This window comes from Piliocolobus tephrosceles, chromosome 15 (assembly GCF_002776525.5).
Source record: "Piliocolobus tephrosceles isolate RC106 chromosome 15, ASM277652v3, whole genome shotgun sequence".
Lineage (NCBI taxonomy): Eukaryota > Metazoa > Chordata > Mammalia > Primates > Cercopithecidae > Piliocolobus > Piliocolobus tephrosceles.
This window is the reverse complement of record NC_045448.1, coordinates 17,238,359-17,251,002: the sequence shown is the minus strand read 5'-3', so window position 1 is coordinate 17,251,002 and position 12,644 is coordinate 17,238,359. Positions and strand designations below refer to the sequence as shown.

General features: G+C 40.8%; 1 protein-coding gene across 2 annotated transcripts in view; it reads right to left on the bottom strand.

The window, feature by feature from the left end:
- The window catches only part of VSNL1 (visinin like 1), a 57,350-nt gene extending 49,537 nt beyond the window's left edge, over positions 1-7,813 (bottom strand). For both annotated transcript variants that reach the window (XM_023199424.1, XM_023199430.1), the window contains exon 1: positions 7,652-7,813. In XM_023199424.1, coding sequence (XP_023055192.1) covers positions 7,652-7,813 — 162 coding nt within the window. The remainder of the gene's footprint in view (positions 1-7,651) is intronic.
- Between the last annotated feature and the right edge of the window lie 4,831 nt (positions 7,814-12,644).

Genomic DNA, 12,644 nt, shown 5'->3' with positions numbered 1-12,644 from the left:
TGAGCCACCATGCCCGGCTGCTTTGACATTGTAGACAGAGAAAGTTGGTTGTAAAATAGGCCAAAATCTGTCTATCACTCCCCCAGTTGTAATAGGACTGGATTTCACCTGTGTAGGGAGAAGCTGACCTGGAGTTCAGGGCAGGGTGAGATTCACAGCAATATCACAGTAGTCGTGAGGATGGAGCCACAAGCTTCATAGCAACCCTCAGAGAGAAACAGTCAATGGCCCAGGAATCTGTCCAAGTGGACACCAAAGATGGAAGAATCGGTAAGACAGAAAGCTTTCTTCCACAGTTGCTCCATGGGCCACTGGAGGGCAGGGGTAACTGATTCCCACCTAGGTGAGTCAGTCATTCACAGACCCAATGTGGATCAGTGATAGCCAGATTCAAATCCAGATCACCGTTTCAAAAGGTTAGAAAAGTCCAGTAACATAAAACAGCTTTTCACTGAGAAATCCAGACATGATTTTGCATGTTCAAGTCCAATTCTGTAATAGAAATGGGCTGTTTCTTCCTCTTTTTTTTCTTTTATTTTTTTACGTGGAGTCTCGCTTTGTCATTCAGGCTGGAGTGCAGTGGCGCAATCTCAGTTCACTGCAACCTCCATCTCCTGGGTTCAAGCGATTCTTGTGCCCTCAGTCTCCTGAGTAGCTGGGATTAAAGGTGCATACCACCATATCCATCTAATTTTGGTATTTTTAGTAAAGACGGGGTTTCTCCATGTTGGCCAGGCTGGTCTCGAACTCCAGACCTCATGTGATCTGCCCACCTCAACCTCCCAAAGTGCTGGGATTACAGGTGTGAGCCACTGCGCCCGGCCTATTTATTTATTTTTTTGAGATAGAGTCTCACTCTGTCATCCAGGCTGGAGTGCAATGGCATGATCTTGGCTCACTGCAACTGCTGCTTCCCAGGTTCAAGCAATTCTCCTGCCTCAGCCTCTCCAGTAGCTGGGATTACAGGCATGCGCCATCATACCTGGCTAATTTTTGTATTTTTAGTAGAGACAGAGTTTTGCCATGTTGGCCAGGCTGGTCTCAAATTCCTGATTTCAGGTGATCCACCCACCTCGGCCTCCCAAAGTGCTGGGATTACAGGTGTGAGCCACCACTCCTGACTGCTTTGACATTTCTTCTATTGCAATTAGAAATGGAGTGTCCTTGAACAATCTGCTGCAGAAAATAACTAATGGGACAGCAAGTCCTTCTAGCTTTAAACCCTCATTCAAGGGCTTCAGTGTCCTTATTTGTAAAATGGGGGAGGGAGTGGACTGAGAAACTTCTAAAGGGCTCTTTCCAACCTTATCCTGAGGGCAGAGAGGTTGAGGTGTCATCTAAGAGCATTTCTTCAGGATGCCACAGTCACAATAACCACTGATATCTCTCTAAATGACACCTGCCTTACCATGGGAAAGCAAAATCCCAAGGTGCGGAAGCCATCCAAAATAATTTCACACCCTTGGAGACAGGGGAAGGTTATCATTTTGACCCCTGTGGGGTAATTGCTGTCTCTAATGCTGGTAGCTAGCTATTCCCTGAGACAATATCACCGTAATAAAATACTGTTGGAGCCTCACATGGGACCTTGTTTTCCCAGAACTCTATATGATTATTGTCTTTTCCTTGAGATTTCAGACCCCAGCTCTTGTCTTCCACATTACTTTAAGTTGAATGCAGCCCCAATCATATTGGCAAACATTCCAAGTGGAAATAAATGCTAAAAATTGCAACATCCTCACCAGCCCTGTCTGGATGACATTATGTATTTCATGTAATGTCTATTCCTTAAGGAATTAAAACCCTTCTATATATAGCTCTGCCCAACAAATTTTTAATGAAGTCTGCTCCTAAATATGTCTTAGTAACAAACAGAATCTGAATCCTTAAAAACTGGTCATCCCCAAATCTTTTTTGAAATGCTTTCTTTTCAAAATTATTTGAATCAGACGTTCAGAAGAGACAATATTCATCTCTGTCACATTTTCTTTCGATAAAATATCTGATGAGAGAGAAAATTCTTGATGCCACAGCCCAATAAACTGGACTATTTGGCATCTGGAAGTCCTCCCATGCCCAGGTACCTAAGACCAAGTCACTGGTAAGCCTTACCTGTGCAAGATGATTCAATGCTTACGAAGGACTTTTGCTCTCACCACCCTCCTATCTCAACAAGAGCCCATGAAATAAGCAAGGCCCAGAGTGTTATTCTTATTTGACAGGTGAGAAAACTGAGGGGCAGAGTGGTCTGTGAATTTATTTAACAAACCTTAAGCATAAAGGACTTTCCCAAATTCACATGACTAGTATATGGCAGAACCAGGTGCACATCCAGCCTTCTAATTAAAATCACACTGCATTTACCTGTATTCAGGTTGCAGGACAGAAAGTCCTTGCTAAAAGTTGGGACGGATGCACACCAACGTCTTGGGAACACAGGGGGAAGAGACTCTTCTGGCTTTGGGAATTGGGGAGGTCAAGAAATGATTTCCTAGGGAGAAGCTTTAATGCATTTAATGCATTGGAGCGATGACACAAGCTGAGGCTCAGGACAGGTGGGCCAGGGCCCAACAGAACAACCCTTGGGTACTCAGTGGCCTCTGAGGACCTCTCCTCTCATCTGCAAAATAATAAGCCATTGAATTGAGGAAAGAAGTCTCCTATCTGGAGGAGGGGCATGAGGATCAGGACACAGAGAGATTGGTAGGAAATGGGTAAAGAAGGCCTTAAGAGCCATCTTCATCCTATCTGGCAGCAGGGAGCTGGGGAAGGGTTTGTGCTTAAGGGACACAGAGTTCAGTGTCTAAAAATCCCCAAAACCCACCAGAATACATGGTAGACATCACAATTTGACTACGGCACATTTTCCTATTGAAATTTCATAGAGCCTCTTACCGTCTTCTGTGCACCATTTGGTGCTGCCATCATACATGGCCTGTGAAATGAAACCTATTTTCATCCTGGCTCTCTAAGTGTAAATGAGAGGATCATCAATCAGGACAGCAAACACAACTTTTGATAGGCCATAAATAGTTTTCATTTCCCTTCTTTCCTTTGGGATTCCACTGTATGAGGTGATAAAACAGGCTTTATTATTATCACCTTATAGACAGCGAAACAAATTCAAACCAGCAGAGATTTGGTAAATGTAAGACAGCTAGGAATGACTCTCACATCTGTCAGATTCCAAATCCCATTTTTTTTAAAACAACTCTGTGACTGCCTTTTCAACTGAACCTAAACCAAACCCAAATGTTTCCTGATGAAAATAATCTTGAAAGTCAAACTCCAAACATAAATTCAAATCCACTTAGCGCTCTTTGCTGGATTCCTCTAGGTTTGTTTCTTGATATCTTTGGTTTTGATGTCATAGTGGCTAAGCAAAATAGCAAAGGCACCTGCTCTCCAAGGAAGAGGACCCTGGGATGGAGACACTTCTTCCCTACATACTTGCTTGCTCTTCCCCGGGTTGATTTTCTCATTAAACTGCGGCCAATTCTGTGAAAATACAGTTAAAATTGCAAACTGCTCATCTTAATTTGTGATGGATTGGCAATCAAAATGACTGTTGAAAATAGGAAATTTCCATGGGAGGTGATCAGGTACTTGGTTCTTGGTGACAAAATGCAAATGCTTTCTTCCCAACCTATCAGCAGCAGTGCTGTGGTGGGGATGATGAAACATCTGCTATAACTTCTGTGGCCAGAGACAGAGAAATCCCTATGTGTGCAGGGAGTTCCAGACATCCAGGGCAGAAGGCATCTTTCTATCAGATGTAAAGGGTGCAGAGAACGCATGTGACAACAGAGAAGGAATAAGAATTATATTCATTTGCTCAGGCTGCCATAACAAAGCACCACAGACTGGGGGGGACTTAAATCAAGATATTTATTCTCTCACAGTTCTGGGAACTGGAAGTCCAAGAGAATGTGTTGACAACCCCAGTGCCCATCAAAGGGAAAGTGGAAAATAAACAGTGGTATATTTGAACAATATAACATTATACAGTGGTCAAAATAGTTGAACTGTAGCAACACTAAGACATTAAAAAAGCAAGTCTCAAAAGATTCTGAAGTAAATACAAATTTTAAAAAATACACTTCATAGGATTACCAATAAATGCAGCTTCTCTCTCTGGCTGGCAGCTGATGGCCATCTTCTCCCTATGTCTTCCCGTGGCCTTCCCTGTGTATGTCTCTGTGTCTAAACTTCCTCTTCCAATGACACGTCACACTGGATTAGGGCCCACTCTCATGACCTCATTTAACTTTATTATCACTGTAAAGGATCTCTCTGCAAAGACAGTCCCATTCTGAGGTACTGGGGGTTAAGACTTCAACATATGAATTTGGGGGAATATAATTCAGCTGATAACAGGCAGTAAGCTTGAAAAAGGAAAGAGTTATCTGCTAGGGGACATTTTGTTTTCTAAAAGGCTGACAGAAAAGTTTTCCTCTCATCACTGCATTAATTAACTTCTTGTTTTAATATTCCATTTTGAAATCAACCTCTCTGCTTTCTACTCTTGCCCTACCACCAAACATTTCTGTCATTACAGCTTACATTGTGGTGAATCACATCTTTCCAACTTGCCTGTGAAATTCAGGAGGGCAGAGAGGACTGTCCCATAGTCACTTCTCTATGCCTCCATCACCAGGCTGCCTGAGAAGGAGATGCACAGCCAGCACTTACTATGTTCAGGCAAGAAATGCTTACCCACACTTGCTCTGTGGCAGGCCCTGTGCTAGCCGCTGGGTCTTACATTGATTGAAATGAGGTGACTGTGTCTGCATGACTAAAGAGTGAAGCCTGCATCTAGGTGGGAGGGACCATGTTCAGATCTGTGTTTTACAAATCTCACTCCAGCAGCTGTATGGTGGATGGGCTGGAGGGGGTTAATGAGGAGCTGCCCTGGGAGTTTGGCGGAGAGGCAGAGCTGTGTGCTGCAGTGGGAGTCAGCATTCCTGTCTTTGAAGTCTGTTCCACATTCAGTTTGTGATGCTGGGCAAATTGCCTCATTTTTCTAAACCTCAGTTTTAAATGCTTTTAAATATATATCTGCTGAAGGAGTTCTTTCACATTTGGGATGCAAGGGCTTCTAAAGTCGGGAGACTGTGGCCCCTGGCCTTGCAGCGGAGCCACTCCCGTTATCCTGCTCCTCCTTAAACACTCATTAGAACTTGTTCTTTAGCAACCGAGGTGACTTCCCCCTGGAAAGGGAAATGGGTCAAGTAGCAAGAGGGGATGTGCGAGACTGCACACACAGGAGGGCAGAGGCTGCAGTCAGCTTTGCTCCCTCAGGTGCATCCCAGGATGTCTCAGTCTCTGCACCAAAGATAGAAGGAATCACTGAATGTGCCCATTCACCAGGATAATGACTGTGTCTTGTTGAATATTGGCATGTTTTTCCAGAAGCATTGAAATAAGCTTTTTCTCATCAGCCCATCTTCTGGGCCTATTACATAATCTACATCTTTTTCCATGCTTCTCCTTTCCAGCTTATCAGATCTGCCTTTCTTTTTTTCTGTGTACGTGGCATATTTCTGCTGTGGTTTTTTCTGTCCTTGGACAACTCTAGAAGGAGAAAAAGACTGCCTGCTTTCTATTTGATATAAGCATACAGGCTGAGTTGGAATAAGAGGTTGCCAAAAATATAGACCTAAGTTCAGAAAGTCATATATTCCCCTCCTGGAATAAAAAAACCCACTCTAAGAGTGAGATGGGGAGGTGGGAGATAATTTTGGTGCATATACATCAGTTGTACCATAAAACGCTGAGGCGTGCTTAATGTTTACATGACCCCTCACCTTGAGGCTGGTGCTTTTTCAGTGCTACGTACTTCCAGTGTGTAAATAAAATACCTCATTTCCTGCATTTCAACTATTTCTTCAAAGGCAATACCCCTCTCATTTTAAACAAATAGTGAGGAATGTGGCATCATCAGGTGACAGCTTGCATGGCCTTTAGTGATATGAAAGTGACTTTGACAAATCTTGTTTGTCTGTACTTTCCTTGGGGTTGAGAATAGAGACAGTTCCGAGGCATGGACTAGCCCCTAGGTAATAAAATAGAAGATGTGACATTGAAAACTAGGGAGAGTAGTATGGCTATCTAGGAAATACATACTATCCTGTTTCTCTGCAAAAGCAATGGACATCAATTGAGTAATAGATGCACCTTCTCAGCATTTCTATAGAGAGGATCTTGGCATGCTAATAATTGATTACCCAGATCTTCTTAGAAATGTCATAGTGATCGCATAAAATGCACACTATTTATTCTGTTGATTAGTGAGCTTTTAATGATGCAATAAACAATTGTGACAGCTATGACTTTGAACACAATATATATCTAACCACATGGCCATACCCCCATCCCAACCCTTGGTCTTCCCCACTTGAAGTGACTATTCATTTCAATCTTATGTTCATCACTTCCCTGCTTTCCTTTTTATATGATTTTATTGCATTTATTGGCAATCCTATAAAGTGTATTTTTTAAAATTTGTATTTACTTTAGAATCTTTTGAGACTTGCTTTTTTAATGTCTTAGTGTTGCTGCAGTTCAACTATTTTGACTGCTGTATAATGTTATATTGTTCAAATATACCACTGTTTATTTTCCACTTTCCCTTTGATGGGCACTTGGGTTGTTTTCCAGTTTTGCCACTGTTAATAGTGCAGCTATGAGCATTCTTACACATGCCCCTTCTTGTACAGTACAAGAATGGAATTGCTGGATCATAGGTTATGGGAAATGTTCAGTTTCAGGAGATAATGATAATGCTTAATATTTTATATAATCATTTCACATACACATTTATACATCTGGGTGATTCAATATTGCTCAAATCAACATTTGCTAATTAAATGATATAAAGCAATATTTTTCTATTTGGTGTTTTAATCAGAAAAAGTTTTAAAAATGTATTTCTTTTACTTGTGTAACGTTACGTAAGTATACATGAAATGGAATGTCTTAGATCAGCCCAGTCTAGAACCAATACAACTTGTAGACTCAGACAAGCCAAAACAATACTACTGCAGTAGAAATTATACCATTTATGGGACTGTTCTGTGTAATGTTCAGGGAAAGGTTAGTTTCTGAGCAGTGTACAGTGTTGAGTTATGAGTCCATGTTGTAGACATTGCTGCCCAGAGGTATGCTACACCCCACCTCCCCCTTTCTAAATGTGCTGTTGTGGGAATCTGGGTTCTTATCTGGATACAGGAGCATCTTTTTTGGTAAAAAAAAAAAGAGAGGAAAAAGGCCATCTTGTGTACTTTTTCTTTAACTGGGAGAAGTACACCTACCTTTAACAGGACAAACAATGTTATAATTAGCAAACCGTCAATAATTATCAGTAAACACTCTTCTCTGAGCTTTTTATGGTTCTTTCACCAGATGCTGTCATTCCTTGAGCTCTATTCAGCGCTTTGATTTAACAATTACTCTTTTTGTTCAGAAATTGCTTATTTTGGGAACAACATATATACATTTGCATTTTTAAATGTTAATTTTTCTTTCTGAATGGAAAACAGCCAATTGAAACAAACTGGCTACTTAGAGTTATAATTCCATGTGAGGGTACATTTCATGAAGGCCATAGTTCTGGCCTAAGGAATAAAAATAAGGTTGAAAAACAACTTACCTTCACATAGAGCTGCTGAAATTCCTCGAGATTCAGCCTCCCACTTGGACAGTCCTTGAGAAATCCTTTGTACCACTGCTTGAGTTCATGCTCATTAAATTCTGTGCTTTTCACCAGGTCCTCCATCACTTCGGGGGCCAGTTTGCTATTCTGCTTCCCCATCCTGCCTGAAGAAAAGCAAATTAATTCAATTAGCGCTGTGGCTGTGATCATTTCAAACTTGGTTAGGAGCCAAGCTAGAGTTCTGAGCAGTCCCATGGTTGGAACTCCCTCCAGTGTGGCTGATCCATATCTCCCCAAGTCTGCCTCCTTCTACTTAGTATTCTAGAAAATATACGAGTGAAATAGACTCTTCTGACAGTTCCAAGGGCTGTAGGGTTCACTCTTCACCTCATTGTGTCATCTTTCATATGGTGTTGACTCCCAAATGGAAGGCAACCATCCCTTTTTATGCTATTCATAGTAAGCATATGGAAGTTGTTTTCCTTTTCCTTCTACAAATTACACTTTATGAACACTTGTTTTCCAGGTGTTTAACTCTACATTTAGTTTAATGGGATACTCAATGGGATTACTGACAAGAACAATGAGAAGACTTTATAACTAAATGATCAATAAGTGGCTTGGAATATCCGATCAGCAATATTAAGGAGTCTCAGTTGGTCTAGTTTAAGTTGGAGCTTTTTTCCCCAATAAAAACAGCTCATTTCTATTAGTCACATTAATTCTCTGTTTCTCCTCTCATAATTAGATACTTCCTACAATATTGTCTGCAGAGTTGACAATATCTTGATGATTTTCTTCTAGGGATTGGTTGGGGAGTTTTTGTTGATATTATTCCAGACTGCTATTATTTCTGATTTTGAGTTAAAGTAATAGTGCATAAGATAATGTTACCTATATCCGTTAAGCATCAGGTTGTGTGGCCAACATCACAGCAGGAAGTAGGGAGACAGAGCAGGCTTGAGATTAATTCCTGATTTTTCTTCCTGATTTGATCACTTACTATATGTGTTACTTAGGGCAACATTAATCAACTGCATTATCTTAAACTTATTCATTAATAAAGCAGACATAATAATAAAGCTCTTTCAGATTCATTGTGATGGCTAATTAAGAAATAAGTAGGTAAACAAAGGCCAAAAAATTCCAAAATTAATATAATTGTTCAGGAAAATTAAAGATAATTTTAAAATTTTCTCTTTAATGTTGCTTTATAATAAATAAGAAACAATAAAACTATTGCTAATAATAATAATAAAAGAATTAAAACATAAATTAACCCCAGGTTGATTTAAAAAGTCAAGTTAAACTTGAAAATTGGAAAATTTCCAGAATCAGGAAAGTGCCAGAAGATCTTTCAAATCCAGTTAGAAGAGACTGAGTTAGGGTTGAAGAATTACCCAAGTGAACCCAGTCCTTCACTGTGCTTGAGACAAACTCTCTCTCAGGCTGCAGGCACGTCTACACTTGCAATAGCCCGGAAGGAGTAATCTCATCGCATACTTTATTGTTATTTTTTTTTAACTTCTCCTAAAACAGATTCCACACCCATTGTCAGTAACCTGCCCCAACATTGGCCAATTCTTTCACTGCAATGAAACTAAACCACCCTTGCTACTTCCAGGGAAATTTCCAGTCAGCACGATCTCAGCAGCACAAAATGCAGTCAGATGATACCATTAAGACGGCCGTTTACCCTCCAAACTCTTCAGCATGAGGAAAGGGCCCAGTATCAGCAACTCTGCCCTTTGTCACGGTGTTTCTCTACTTATTTCTCTGAATTTCAAGTTCCACGTCTCTTATTAGCAACTATCTCTTAATTATAAGTTACTGTGGAATTCCACAGCTGGGTATGGAAATCAAGTGGGTACTCAGGTGTCAGGTTTAATTAATGTGGGTAAGAAAACTCTAATTCATAGTTATTCTGAAAATCAAAAGATGTCTTGCAAAAACTTTCAGTACTTCACTGTGGTTTTTTTGGTAGAGAATTACAAACCTTCATTCTTAAACTAGAATCTCACCTAAGAAAAATAGCTACTTAATATTGAGTGCTGGCGAGGGAGAAGGCACTTAATGGAACACCTCACAAACTTCATCTCCTGCTCAGCAATCACTGAGCAATCAGGATTAGGGGAGCTCCCTGAGGCTCAGAACACTTATGGTAACTTGTATAAGAGCATATAATTAATGCATGGCAGAGCTAGGATTTGAACCTGGATCTATAAGACTCCAATGTCCAAACATAGACAGGCTGGTGGATGAAAGGCATTTCAGGAGAAGGAATAGGAAGAGCAAAACAGGAAGGTTTCAGATAACTGAATCAGTGCCTAGAAGGGATGAAAAAGGATCATTTTGCCATCCTGGCTGCCTCGTTTGTAAAAGACTTAAATTTACCAAACCACAAGCTCAGGAGTGACTTTTGTATTAAAAACCACCTCCCCCAAGTGCCTTTATAAGTTCAACGACATATCGGCTTCTTTGTCAGGCAAGGAGGCTTGGCTTCTCCATGGGTCACTTGTGATGTCTTAAACTGTTCCAGTTGACTTGGGAGAGGGCAGTCTATTACACACACAGGAAATAATGTCAGAACCGTGAAGCACAGTTTGGAGACTCAAGTGCATAACTTCATGCTTCTTGTATGGGTCTGCACCATCACTCAGGTGTGTCTGGCAATGGTTGAATCATACAGAAAGTCAGGTTCCGGCCTGGCTCAGAATGGCATTGCCTCTGCCCTCATAGGCCTCATCAGGTCTTGCCTGGATTAAAGATTGGCCTCCCCACTGGGCTACCTGACTCCAGCCACCCTCCCTCTGCAAGCTGCCTGAGTGTATTTCCAGAATACAAACCTCATTGAACTACTCTCGAAAACCCTCTGTACTTCTCCTTAGTCTCCATGATGCAACCTCATCTCCTTAGCGTGGCTCAGGTCCTGCCTACTTATATCCTCATTTTCTGCCAATCTGTTTTTTCTCATGTGTCAGTGATTATGAACTATCATAGGTTCCAGGATTGCACGCTTCCATACTTCCATGGCTCTGCATATGCTGTTCTCTTCTCCTAGAATAACTTTCCCCTGTTTTCTGCTCAGCAGACTTCTTCCCCTTCTTTAAGTAGTCTCAATTTACACACCACCTCCTCCATGAAACCTTTGTGGATTCTCCATGGCAAACTTAGGCACCCATTCTCTTAGGTATCTCCCTTTCCTTATAAAAGCTTCCATGATCATTATGTATTTCTCTACTGGATTGTTATTACAGTTTCTTGAGAGAGAGGACTGTTACTTATTTATTTTTGCCTCTTGGTAACTCCTATTAGGTGCTCAAATAATATTTCTTGAGGACATGAATAAATAAAGGGTCTGAGATATTTGGTATGTTTTTTTTCCTGAGAAAATGTCTCATAATCTATATATGAAGGAGAGTCAATGCATTCACAAGTATAAATATAAAATGCAGTTGGCAGATGGGATAAATATTTCATTTAACTGCATGGAAAATATTCTGCCCCCCTCCTTGGAGTTTGTCTTCATCATTAAATTTTGAATACCTTGCAGGTGGGACCCATGTCTTTTATCTCAGTATCTTCAGTAACTGACATAAAGATGGTGTTTAGTAATGTGTGATAAATGAATGAAAATGCAGTTAGATTAATACTCTCCACCTATGGTCCTTCTGCTCTAGGCTGCAGTGATATGGGCCAAGCAGTATCTTTCATTATGGGACCAACATAACAGAAAGAGCACAAACAGTACATTTTATCACGTTCCCAATAAAGATTCCCCTACACCATGTGAGGGGGAAGCAGGCTGGCTCTGTCTCTAACTTACTCTGTGATCTTGGCCAAGATCCTTTCTTTCCTTGTTACTCCATTTCCCCATTTAAAAAATGAGGAGTTGGACCAGATGATCTTTAAGGCCTTTCTAACTCTATCATTCACTGATTTGCCACATAAGTTTTGTAAATATGAAAATATGAGTCAGACTTCCTATTGGCTTGTCTCAACACATGTGGGCTCTGTGGATTCTTGACCTGAGAACCCATCAGCATTTAAGTGTTTGTTACCGAAGAAGGGAGGGGACAGAAACTGGAGTGTATTACTTTTAAGCTGGGGTTTCAAGCTATAATATTAAAGCCAGCCCATCCCCAAACCAAAAGAATTTCTCACTGCTTGTGTTGTCATAGAGAGAAGTTCAGTGCTAGGCACAAAACAGGACTGGTGGAAGGGCTTTGATGGACAAGAGAACTTCAAATGATAGAGTCCTTGTGGACGAAAGCACAGCTTCACTTAATGGCAAATGATGCCCAGAGAAGATGGCACTTTTGTACACTAATTTACAAAAGGCTTTTGTGCAACAACATTGACCCATATAAACTATTGATCCTTTTTTTATAGCATTAAAAAAAGCATTTTTTAAAACTCTGTAAAAAAGAGATTACAATTGTTTCCTTTTTACTGACGAGAACTTTGAAGGCCAGAGAGATTAAGTAATTTACCCTAGCTAAACCAGCTAGTAAGGGCTTAGCAAAGAATGCATGCAGTTCTCTCGCACCCCACTGCTTTCCTAATAGAGGCCATCATCTTCTCTCACTCGCGGGATCATCTCAAGGATACTGCAACTACTTCCCAACTGGGGAAGTAGTTTTCCTGTCTTGAGTTTTGCTCGTCTCTCATCCATTTCCTACCCTATTTTGATAGGAGGTTCCAGAGCAGAAGAGGCAGAGGATTAAGAATGTTCTTAGAAGAGGATCGGAGAACTTTCTGGATGAGGAAAGGGCCTACGAGGGAGCCAAGAAGCACCCATGAGCATCTTTTTTCCATAAGCCCTATGGGTATTAAAGAGGATTTAAACAACAATGACAACAACAAAATATATATATATAATATATGTGTGTGGGGTGTGTGTGTGTGTGTGTCTGTGTGTTGCCCTCAGCTTGTCTCTTACTCACTGTATCTAAATCCAGTCTTTCAGGACATACCAGGGCCTGTTGAA